Source organism: Herpailurus yagouaroundi, unplaced genomic scaffold (assembly GCF_014898765.1).
Source record: "Herpailurus yagouaroundi ecotype Mexico unplaced genomic scaffold, PumYag 202, whole genome shotgun sequence".
In the NCBI taxonomy this organism is placed as follows: domain Eukaryota; kingdom Metazoa; phylum Chordata; class Mammalia; order Carnivora; family Felidae; genus Herpailurus; species Herpailurus yagouaroundi.
Window position 1 is genome coordinate 7258378 of NW_024412433.1, and position 12313 is coordinate 7270690.

The following is a 12313-nucleotide window of genomic DNA, read 5'->3' on the forward strand; positions in this document are numbered from 1 at the left end:
GCTTCTTCTAATCAACACATTAAGAAGATTACTTTTAAAACCAGTAAGCCATTGGTCAATTCTGAAACGTATAATCTAAACCTGTAAAAACATGGGTGTTAATACAACAAAGGCTCAATGAATACAATTACAAAAGTTTTACAAGTTTTACTAACACACTGCCCACTTTCTTTCTTTCTTCAAGCATTTCCTGCCACCAACCACCACCCCAGAGCAAAGGAAAGCAGGTCACCATTTATATCCAACAAAGGTATACTTAATCTCAGGGAAATCTAGAGATGAGAATACGATGTTAATGAGAGTTTAACTATTCCCAGTTACACTTTAGGTAAAAAATACAGAAGACGCTGTGCCCATCCACAGCTGCTTGTATTTGCCATTTTTGGCATTCCATTAATTTCCAAAAAGAAAAAAGAAAAGCAAACAGCCAAGGGCAACCTCAGAAGAGAAAAAATAACCTGACATAATGACTACTACATAGCAGAAACTTAAAAGCATGAAATGATTTGAAAGACAATTACTCATACAAATAAATACTAGATTTAAAACAACTTTTCCAGTACGTAAAATCTAATGCACAAAAGTTCCATTTCTGAATATCTGTTCAATGCTTTTCAATTTTTATGGTGCTTTGAGAGGAGAAAAAAAGAATTGCATGATTTTTACCTGCTCCAAATGTTTGAGGCCCTCTTCATCATCTGGTTCTGTGGACACACTGCCCATACCAGGAGCACCTACGACCGGCGTTTCAACTGGCCGCAGGGCAGGACGAGGACTGGGAACAGGAGGTGGAAGTATGAGAAGGGGAGAGGCTGCATCTGAAGGAATCTGGGACAGGGACTGCTGGACATCAGAAACCGTTTCTAGAGGGGAAAAAAACACAGAAACATGAAAAACCTTTAAACTACAGAGGTTCTCATGAAGAATAACTAGCTCTCCATCAAGTTGGGCCACTCACTAAATGGGCTCAAGAGAAAGGTGAATGTATCAAACACTGCAGCTTTTTTTTTTTTTTGAGTGCGAGAGGGGGTGGGGGGGGGGGGTGTGAGTGTGGGTGTGTGCGCATGCGTGCATGTATGAGCTAAGTAGGGGCAGAGAGAGAAAATGAGAATCCCAAGCAGGCTCCGCACTGTTCTCACAGAGCCCAACGCAGGTCAGGAGCCCTGAGATCATGACCTGAGCCAGAATCAAGAGTTGGATGCTTAACCGACTGAGCCAACCAGGCACCCCTCACTGCAGCAACTTCTTACGGAGAAGTGTAGTATTTCTCCCTACGATGACAGCAGTTAACTCTACAGAATGACAAAATATAAGGATTAAAAGGTCCTCCTACAGTGCCTGCCTGTGTCACTACAGCATCTGCCCAACAGTGACACATCTACCTCCTGAAAACAAACAGAATCAGACCAATGTTATCTTTATAACGTGTCTCCAAATAGCAGACTGTTAACAAAGCACTGCAAATCTCCTCAAAAAATGTCGTATCTCACCATCAAAACTTTGATTAAACGTATCTGCATGTCTCTTAAATAAGAACCTATTTCAGGTGATAATAAATGTAATGCAATACATTAGTTTTTAGGATAACAAAGAGCTCCTGGGAGTCTACATGTACAGTGCAGACGGTCTCCTCAATAAGACAAGAGACCACAAAAGAGGTTCTGTTTTGGGTCCTGTTTCTAACCTCTCAGGATGCAGGCTCTTAAAATAAAAAGGGGGATGAAAGTAATTAGATACAATTGCAGCTTCCCCTTTGGAACCTTATTGGTTCAATTACAGACAGCTTCTCCACATTCCCATTCCTCTCAGTCTTTCCTTTCTTTGCCAAACTCCTTAAAAGAACAGTCTATGCACTGCCACCCACACCTGCTACATACACTGTGACTTCCACTTCCACCCCTCCAACACAGCTTCTCTCCCAAAGAGAAGCAGTGACTCAAAGTCCCCAAATCCAATGGCTTTACCTGGTCCTCATCTTCCGACCTCAGTAGCCTCTGACATTATCTACCCAAGCCTAAACTAAAACCTTCTCCATTCCTTCCTTTCTCTTCACTCTAGTCCACTCTTGTCTCTGAAGATTTTTCTCTGGCTACTCTTTACGTACCCTCTAAAAATGGGAATTTAGCCCTAGATGCCTGATACACATATCCTTTATCTCCCTCGCAGATTATCAATCTAGAGTTTTCATCTTTAATGCACATCTATGAAGCTTTCTCAAAATACACACATCCGGACTCCATCCTAGGATCTCCTAGAGTAAGGTCCCAGGAATGTACATTCAAGAGAAAGAACCACAAGTAATTTGGGGGCACATCGTAACTGAAAAATGACTACTACGTATCAAACAGGTCTCAAAATGGACAAGTCACCCAGTGCCTAATAGAGATTCAAATACTCGCTGAATTCACTCACTAAGCTTTGTCCTGGACATTTAACTCTGAAGAGAAATCTTTGGCTTAAGCCCTCAAAATATCAGTCTACTGAGTAAAAAAAATAATAAACAGATCTTTCTAATACTGTATTGCTATGTGAGGAATAGTGTCAATTGTTTAAGAAACTAGAGAAGATACCTAATGTGGCTTGGGAACTTCGGATGGGAGAGAGTTTCAGGCACAGAGAACAGCATGTGCTAGGGCACACTTGAGGACCTAACAGGCTCTGAGGCTGGGGAACAGAGGAAGGAGACAGAAGTGGCACTCAAACTGTACAGAGGCAGGCAGATGCCAGGTTATGCAAGGTCTCACAGGCCACGTTAAAGTTGTGACTTTTTATGGAGACTCAATCCATTAACCCTTCAACATCAGGAATTACAATGTCAATTTTATGTATGTACCAGAAGAAACATGGAAGTAAACATTAATACTACCCACTAAGGCATATGAGGCAAAGTAAAATCAAAGCAGTAATACTGGAGAAGGAGATATGTTTTAAGCTTATTCACTAGCAAAGGTGGTAGGACCTCCACAGCTTCATCCATATTCTTTTTGGCCTCTTTTGAAGCAACAGCATTTTAGTGTGCCTTCTGGACATACATCCTGCAGCCACTGGGAAGGTAGCTGTCTGATGTGAGAATCAAATTACTGTGGAGGATCTGAAACCCTGTCTGCTCCGCTGATAACCAAGGTGACCATGTCATAACCTTGTAGAAAGCGAGATTCCCGAGCTCCACCTTCGTTTCCTCTCTGTTTCGGTGAATTCTGGGAAGGACATGTACATGGGAAGCAGAGTTTGACTAAGTTTACTAGTGAAATAATCTGTTTCAGTAATTCACCACTAGAAGCAGCTCCAGGAGGCATAAACGGAAACCCATCTTATCAATGATCACTGGCCTGGGCAGAATCCTGTTTTAGCTTATCTACTCTCAGAAATACATACCATCCCCTCTGCTGGGCACTTTGGTTGGCAGGCTATTTTCCGTCTGACTCTCCTCCTCAGCTTTTTCTGTTTGCTCAGTTTGGGGTTCCTCCTTCCTCTCAAACTGTGGTGCTTCCTGAGGCTGATGGTCTGAAGGAGTACCTGGTCTAGCAGATGATGATGAGGTCTGGGATGTTTCTTCACTAGCTTCTGTAACATAAAGTAATCTTAAATTAGCACCTTAGGAAGCTTTTGATCTGATGAAAAGAAGGTACAAGACAAAAATGAGCCTTACCAACTCCTACTCTATCTGTCTTCTCTCCCTCTTTCCTATTTGTCTTATCAGGTTCTTTGGCTTCTTCGTTATGGCTGCTCTCAGAATCGGAGCACTCCCCCCCTTCCTCTACAGGCCGGAAGTCCATCTCCTGCTCTTCTGGGATCGGCTCTTTCTGGACTTTCTGTGTCAAGAAAATAAAGCCGAAGGTCAACAGTACATTTGGCTTTGGTGGAAGGTCGGTGTGTGTCATGACATTTAAAACAGATTTCCTACCTTCAGAGAGAGGAACGCTCCGGAGGAGTCAAATGTGCCCATCTCTTCTTCAGCATCCTCTAGGCACCATTCGGGCAAGCTGTCCCGGTCATCGTCCATGCTTCCACTGCCAGAGCGCACCCTTCGGTAACCCCGTTCATCATCCCGATCTCGAAAATCAAACTCAAACCTTCGCCGTCGTTCCATGTGTTCACGCCAGCCTGCAGAACGAGGGCCATCTGGGATGAGGAGGATACAGACCTTAGAAAACCTTCATGACAGTATTTGAAAAAGAAAATCATGAATAGAAAATAAAGGAGAAAACTATGATTAACTGTGAAATCAAATGGATCAATCAACTAAAGAGAAAATTAGGCAAATTAAATCAAGTTAAGAGCTTAGCATACAAATGATACCACTAAGTGACAATAGTGGTTACCTTCAATAAGTACTGAGCCACACAACATACTCTACAGTTTTGAAAGATAAATTTGAAACAAATTACTTTTAAAGGACACTCTACTCAAAGTATACACTTTGGATAAGCTTTGGCTAATGTGACCGAAACTTCAGTTAGCCATTCACAGGGCACACTCCTAGCCCAGATCTGTTACACTCACCATGTGACCGTAACTGAAGTTCCTGCCTTCCCTTTGGCAGGTCTTACACCTTTTCCTTCTTCTCATAAAAATACCATTCTTTATTATGGATACGACCACCCCCCTGTGTCAATTCCTAATATCAAACTCATCATGCCAACTTGCTAGTGACAAGATTCCAGTTGGAATTCTGATTCCCAAGAAAAAGTCATGGAATTACAGCATTGACAGATGTCAAAGATTTTATATAGCCCACTATCCTAATTTTATAGTTTAAGAAACAAAAATTCTGACAGAAGTAACTTGCATAACGGCAAAGCAGAACTAGAATCGAATTCTGCATCCAATGCTGCTTTTTCCACAACAGCATGCTTACTTTCCTTTTCCTTTATTCTCAACTCTTAACTCTCCCCAGGGAGTTTTTATTTCTGTATAATACCCCCAGGGACATTCCTAAATCCACCCTAGCATACTGTTTATTACATCTACTTTCCAACAGAAAAAGACTTCCTAAGAATAAAAGATGTCAGTTAACGTATTAAACACACACACACACACACACACACACACACACACACACACACACGGGAAATCTTGTTAATATCTGACAAACCTGAGTCTAAGAAAGCCTTCAAAAGAGAGACAAGGTTTAACCTATTAAAATTTTCTATCTTTTTGAATGCTTTCTCTGTGGGAGATACAGAAAAGAAAGGAGCCAAAGTCAAATGTTCTTACTACTGAGGCTCAATTTGCTAAAACTAGCAGTCTAAAATTCAAACTGAAAATAAGAAGGCAAACATCAGCCCAATAGATGTAGCTACTTGTAAGTCACTCACAAAAAAGATAAGAAACATTATTCCCACACTCCTTTACTTACAACAACTATTGCCTTCTATGAAAACTAAGGAGCTTTATATCCAGTTTGCTTATATGCAAACCTAGAATCATTACTCAAAAGAAGTATTCATGACCCAGTGCTGAATTCCTGAGAACTCTCTCTACTACTATCATTTCTAAACCGTCTGTTAAGTATGCACCATGATAGGAATCTATCCTTCTAGGCATCTGGCTCATGTTTTCCTCTTACTGAGTTTCTTAAGTTCACTTCCCAGAGTGGATGCTTAGCTGTCCCTACCTTAATAGTTGCATCTCCATACGTATCCACTTTTGAGCCCTACTTAAACCAAACATCGCAGATAAGGCACATCTACAGCTTATTAAGACTGATCACTGCTTTTTAAGGCTTTCCAACATATACGTCTGCTACAATTTTTATAATATAAAAAAATCAGTCAAAACCATTATATTTAAACTTTGAATCAAATCATAAAAAAAGTATAATCTAAGAAATGTTAACAGTAATTTATACAACTGATATAATCAGACTTAGCTTTTAATATGCTTGGTTGAAAAAGCAGATAGTGTCCTTTTTAAAAAATGCTATTTCCACTGATTTTTCAGCCCCATGTATCGTTATATACCCCAAACTGTCTTTCAAAAATATACCAATATAAAATTTGGGGAAATTGTTAACTTAATGACAAATAAATTGGACATGAAAATCACGTATCAGGGAGAAAGGCTTAAGAAAAAGACAACATATAGCCAAAATCGAAGTTGCTGGGGTGTGGGGTGAAAAGGGTCAGTGGTAGAATATACACTAAAATTTTACTTCATCTCCTTTATTAAAGGGATTCTGTTAAGAATCAACATCAGATGTTTGGGCTCACAAACATTGTTGATCTTCCAAAACATTCACCTTGTTTGTTTTTGATCAGCTGGAATTTTTCTTCTCGCTCAGTCCAGATCCTGTCCATTCTTTCACTGAATGCTTGTTGGGAACATAGTCTACAAATCCTTTTGCTTACAGGCAAGCTCAGCACAAAATGCTGCGATGCCTTGAAGAGAACTACAACATTTGGTTGCCCAGCACACAGACTGGTGAGAACTGCCTAGTTAACTGTGATGTAAACAATGCCTACTAATGACAGAAAACTCACCCCTGAGGCAGCCACGAGGAGTTGTGATGAAAGCATCAAAACTCTATCCAAAGATCAACTTCATTCTGTTTCTACCTATCTACAAGTACATAAAGCACTCTGAATGTTTGTTATAATGTTTACTCAGACCGAGACTAGTGACTTTGCTAATAATTTGATTTTAAAATGTAAATGCAACCAGTTTGCTTATGATTTCTTCTATGAAAAGTAAGCTTCTTTGGCATATGGTTGACAGCTAAAATAATGTTACGCACACGAAATTCAGAAGGCAAATATACACTCTGTAAGCTTCAGTTCTGCATGACCCCACGATTCAAACTACAGTGGCATCTGATTATCATGAGGCATGGAATCAGCACTTTGGTAGGGGATGAACTTTGACACAAAGCACCAGTGTCTTCAATTACCAGCATATCTAATGTCAGGGAAGAACAGTTTGAAGCATTCTTAAGAGTCAAACAGAAGAACTTACAAAACCACTAATCACTACTCTTCTCTCTCCTTTTTCTAAAGTTAGAAGGACAAAAGAATGAACTTGTGATTACGTTTTTGACCTGGGTTTAAAGTTTATTCTTCGAATAAGCTTAAATCACATTTTCAGGACAAAAACAATTTGAAAGAATAAATCCTTTATTACGCAGGAAAAATACCCATTTGAGTAGGAGCACATATTCCTTAGTGAGCATATAATTATACATTTGTAAGTTTTAAAGCAATGCTGAAAAAGATAGATTTAGCATTAGACAAAACCAAATGAAACCCTCTTACATTTTTGCAGTTAAGGGTAGGTGCTTCCCATTAACACTATTTGCTCCAGAAAAATAAAGATGATTTTCATCAAATGAATAGATGTGGGGAACTTTCATGTTGAAAATGTTTTGTCGGGGCACCTGGGTGGCCCAGTCAGTTAAGCGTCCGACTCCGGCTCAGGTCATGATCTCATGTTCATGAGTTCGAGCCCCATGTTGGGCTCTGTGCTGACAGCTCAGAGATTGGAGCCTGCTTCCGATTCTGTGTCTCCCTCTCTCTCTGACCCTCCCCTGCTCCCGCTCTGTCTCTCTCACTCTTAAAAATAAATAAACTTAAAAAAATTAAAGAAAAGAAAGAAAGAAAATGTTTTGTAGTAATAAGCCTGAGTACAATGACATAAAGTAATTGGCGCCTCTTTACCAGCTTACCTTTCCTGCTTAATCTGTAAAAATTTCCTTATTAAATACTCACTTATTTTGGTCCCTGTGCCCTCACTCAGATCTCTTACCAGGACTGTGCGGCCGCCACCTCTCTCCATCCCTTCTTGATCCAGCTAGTCGCCAACCTCCATCTTCATCTTCTCCATTTTGTTCCTCTCTAAAAATGCGCCAATTTTCACTTTCTGATCGTATGAATTCATGCTTTCTTCCCACTGATGTTGGTCCACCTTCCTCAAAATTTGGTCTCCCTGTAATGAAAATAAGTAACCATGTGCCTTGGCCACTGAGGATTCTGAAAAGAGACTGGACTGCCCAAATCAAGCTTTTGTGCGAATGTGTCAATTTCAACATTCAGGCAGTGTAAATGAAATAATTGCAGGTATATGCATAGATTACTAGATACATTTCTTAAAGTTTAATGTTCACAGACTGGGCAATTATTTTTCAGATAATACATGCATTAAAAAAAAAAAGGGTATGCAATGAAAAGTGAATCAACCTACCTCACCCAGCACGTACTACTTTTTTTTAAGTCATATAAGATTTTCAATTATATGACATATCTTAATTTAATTTAACTTCTACTGGCTAAACAGGATATTCTGCCTAAACAGGGTATCTGTGAAATTCAACTGGTCTTTTATCCTAAAACACACTGTAAACTCAAAGGTAGAGAGTGTGAACTAAAATTTTTCATTCACTCTAACACCTATTACATTATAGACAGACAAATTGCTTTTGAAAAGAATTCAAAGCTAAGCTATGTGTAACCTAATGCAAATTAAGAGTCTATTAATGATGAAAGAGAGACTGGTATACACCAAGCAAACAAAACTGGTATTTTCAAAGGACAAGACAAATCCAAACTGTGCAAATTCTTTAGTCACCACCCTACATGTTCTAACACAATTCGTAACAGATGATACAAAATCTTACATTACATTAGTTGAAAATCCAGAACATACACTGATATCTTCCATTTGTAACAATTAAAGTTACATATACTTCAGTGACAGCCTCAATTCTTTTCACTAAACCACAGTGAAAGTGAAAGAATGTTGTACAGTTCCATCTGAAAATGAGGGAACTCTAATGTTTTGTCATTCTCTTATATGCCATTTCATATGTAGTGAGATTCAATATCCTGTCTGCCCAAACAGCTATTAGGTTGTTACTAGCTTATTATTCTCTTGAAGGATAAAATACCTGGAAACGGGGGGAGGGGGGGGTGCAAGAATTTGCTGGGCAGAATACTATCTGCTTTCTTACGCAGGCAGCCTCTAAGACAGCCCCCAACAAGCCCTGCCTTCTGGCTTTTGTGTAATCCTCTCACCCAAAGCGTGGGCTTCACTTACTGACTTGCTCCCAACAAAGAGAATACAGCACAAAGTGATAAGATGTCATTGCCAACAAATATTAAGTCACAAGCAACTGTGAATTCCCCCTGGGATGCTCTCTCTGAGGCAATCCAGCTGCCATGCTCACACGGCAAAGAACTGAGGCTTGCCAACAGCCACATGAGTGCGCTCGAAAATGGATCCAACCCCAGTCAAGCCTTCAGATGACTGCAGCCCCAGCTAACACCTTGATAGCAGCCTTACAGCCTCATGAAGACTCCGGTCAAAGCCATCCAGCTATGCTGCTCCTTCCTGAACCACAGAAACTAAGATAATAAATGTTTGCCGCCACTAAGTCTTGAGGTAATTTTGTTACACAGCCACAGATAATAAAAACACTCATTTTTAAGTGTTTTTACACACCACTATTTGAACAGCATGGACAGGATTCAAATATTGATCTTCTGACACATTCAACAAATATTTCTTACACATTAAGTGCCAAGTTTTATGAATTCATGTACAGATATCCCATGTCTGCCCTTGGGTTAGAAGGCCTTCCAGGTTCTCTTGCTCAGAAGAGGGGCAACCCATTTTACAGAGTACCACATCTGCTGACATAACTTGATGAAAAATGTAGCTACACTCAAAAAAAGAAACCCAAAGAAATCCCTAACACATAAAAAGAGATAGATAAGAGACACATATAGATACATGATGGGAAATGTATCTTCAACCCACGTAAACAGTCAGTCACAAGCAATATGTGCCAGGTACCATGCAATAATTTGGGAATAGAGCAGTAATCACATGATGGATGAGCCACACAAACACTATGTTTCACCTACTTTTACACTAAGCCTTTGAAAAAGTAATGAATGTACCAAAGTAAGCAAAGAGCATGAATAGTAAAATGTTTAACTCATCAAAAACTGGTCACTAATTCTTTCTAACAGAGGATACACTGCAAAAAAAGAAAATTAAAAATAAAAATACTAGTAATCCCTCAATCTGAGAAACAGAACTCTATCCATAGTTAGCTTTTACATAACTTTGCATTTTTATATAGCTGTAATCAGTACACCCACTATTTTATAATCTACTCTTAATGTATAGCAAATATTTCTCTGTGATTCTACATTGTCCTAACAATACAAGTGGGTATATATATATACACTAGGTATACCTTGCTGCTACTGCATAATCTACTACACTTGACATTTACTTTATCATCAATTTTTTGTGAACTATATATCTGCTTTTCTGAACTAGGTCTTCTGAAAAAAACCCTCAAAAGAGTGAAATTACTAGTGAAATGACAGACTTCATCCACTGACACGACTTTATCCCCCTCAAAAAAAAGGGTCAAATCACCACACCATTTTACATTATGGACACTAAGTGCAGCTATCCTTTTAAAACCTTTACTACTTTAACAGTTATAAAAAATGGTATACTAATGTGGCTCAAAGATGAATTTTTCATATCATTTTTCATATTGTTTGCTAATCTTACGTCCCTTAATGTTAATTATTTGCATTTTTATTCTAAATTAACAGCTTCTTCACCTTTGTAACTGTGAAGTCCTATATATATTTTTCATATTAGTACCTAGGAATAAGAAAAATATAAAAAACAGGACAGGACAGGGCACCTTTCTGGCTCAGTTGGTAGAGTGTGTGACTCTTGATCTCGGGGTTCTAAGTTTGAGCCCCACGTTGGATGCAGGGATTACTCAAAAATAAAATCTTAAGAGGTGCCTGGGTGGCTCAGTCAGTTGAGCATCCAACTCCGGATTTTGGCTTGTCATGATCCCAGGGTCATGGGAATCAGCCCCACAAAAGCCTCCTCACTGAGCCTGAAGCCTGCTTGGGTTTCTCTCTCTCCCTCTGCCCCTCTCCCCTGCTCTCTCTCTCTCTCTCTAAAGTAAAAGAAAAAATAATTATAAAAATTTTTAAATAAAATATAATCTTTTAAAAAATGGACAGGGTGGGGCGCCTGGGTGGCGCAGTCGGTTAAGCGTCCGACTTCAGCCAGGTCACGATCTCGCGGTCCGTGAGTTCGAGCCCCGCGTCGGGCTCTGGGCTGATGGCTCGGATGCTGGAGCCTGTTTCCGATTCTGTGTCTCCCTCTCTCTCTGCCCCTCCCCCGTTCATGCTCTGTCTCTCTCTGTCCCAAAAATAAATAAATGTTGAAAAAAAAAAATGGACAGGGTAAAAATAGGGAAAATACAGGAAGAAAAAAATCTGGCTTTTCTACTTACTGAAAATTATGTCATAATTTTCAACCTCATAAAGTTTGAATAACTATGTTACTCCTTGTTCCAAAAGAGGATTTGAGAGAGATATTCTGAAGATACAGAAAAGCACAGTCCTGAAGAAAGAATAAAGATCTTGTAGTCCCTACACTTGACTTTACATTTTGGCCCCAATTCTGATCTATATACAGACAGGAAGCAAGGGAAGGGAAGGAAGAGGGAAGGGAAGGGAAGGGAGAGGGAGAGGGAGAAGGAGAGGAAAAGGAAAAGGAGAGGGAGAGGGAGAGGGAGGGGGGAGGGGGAGGGGGAGGGGGGGGAGGGGAGGGGGAGGGGAGACCATTCCCAATTTGATAGAGGGAGGGGTGTGTGTGTGTGTGTGTGTGTGTGTGTGTGTGTGTGTTATGTAAAGCTGCCTGAATTTACAGCCACACTGGCCCATTCTAGGTTAAAAATTCTGTAACAATGGGGTTCAAATTTTGTTACTGGGTGTTTGTTTCCAGAAAACAATTCGTAAAAACTGCAATATACTTTTTGACGTCAAATACTACATAATTAGTAACTGCAGTGAACCAAGGAAAGCCAGAATAATGTAATTTTGACATGTCACATACCCCACATGCAAGTGCAAGGTAGGTGGAGCTCTGCCTTCGGGAGTTGTCATCGTCACAAGAGAAGGGTGAAACAAATTCAAGAACTTTTAAGTGGACTTCACTCCTCCCCTCCCCATCCCTTTGTGAAAACTTATTACTGAAGTATATAACATTCTTGCCAAAAAGTCCATAAATCACCAATGTACAATTCAAGAGTTTCCATAAAGCAAATATATCCACATAAAAGATTTTATTTTTTTATTTTTGAAAAAGAGAGAGAGTGTGCGCGCGAGTGTGCAGGAGGGGCAGAGAGGGAGGGAGACAGAGAATCTGAAGCTGGCCCTGTGCTGACAGTAGTCACTCAGCCCAATGCGGGGCTCAAACTCAGCAACCGCGAGATCACGGCCTGAGCCGAAGTCACATCCTTAACCAACTGAGCCACCCAGACACCCCACAT

General features: G+C 40.0%; 1 protein-coding gene across 8 annotated transcripts in view; it reads right to left on the reverse strand.

Annotated features, from left to right (window-relative positions):
- The window catches only part of GIGYF2 (GRB10 interacting GYF protein 2), a 153539-nt gene that overhangs the window by 49423 nt on the left and 91803 nt on the right, over positions 1-12313 (reverse strand). For 5 of the 8 annotated variants that reach the window (XM_040450660.1, XM_040450662.1, XM_040450661.1 and 2 more), the window contains 5 exons: positions 7741-7920; positions 3905-4122; positions 3650-3812; positions 3376-3564; positions 667-863 (listed from right to left, as the gene is read on the reverse strand). In XM_040450660.1, the coding sequence (XP_040306594.1) occupies positions 667-863; positions 3376-3564; positions 3650-3812; positions 3905-4122; positions 7741-7920 (947 nt within the window). Of the gene's footprint in view, positions 1-666; positions 864-3375; positions 3565-3649; positions 3813-3904; positions 4123-6241; positions 6433-7740; positions 7921-12313 lie in introns of those variants that run through there. The other 3 variants (XM_040450663.1, XM_040450667.1, XM_040450666.1) reach the window with 3 other exon arrangements.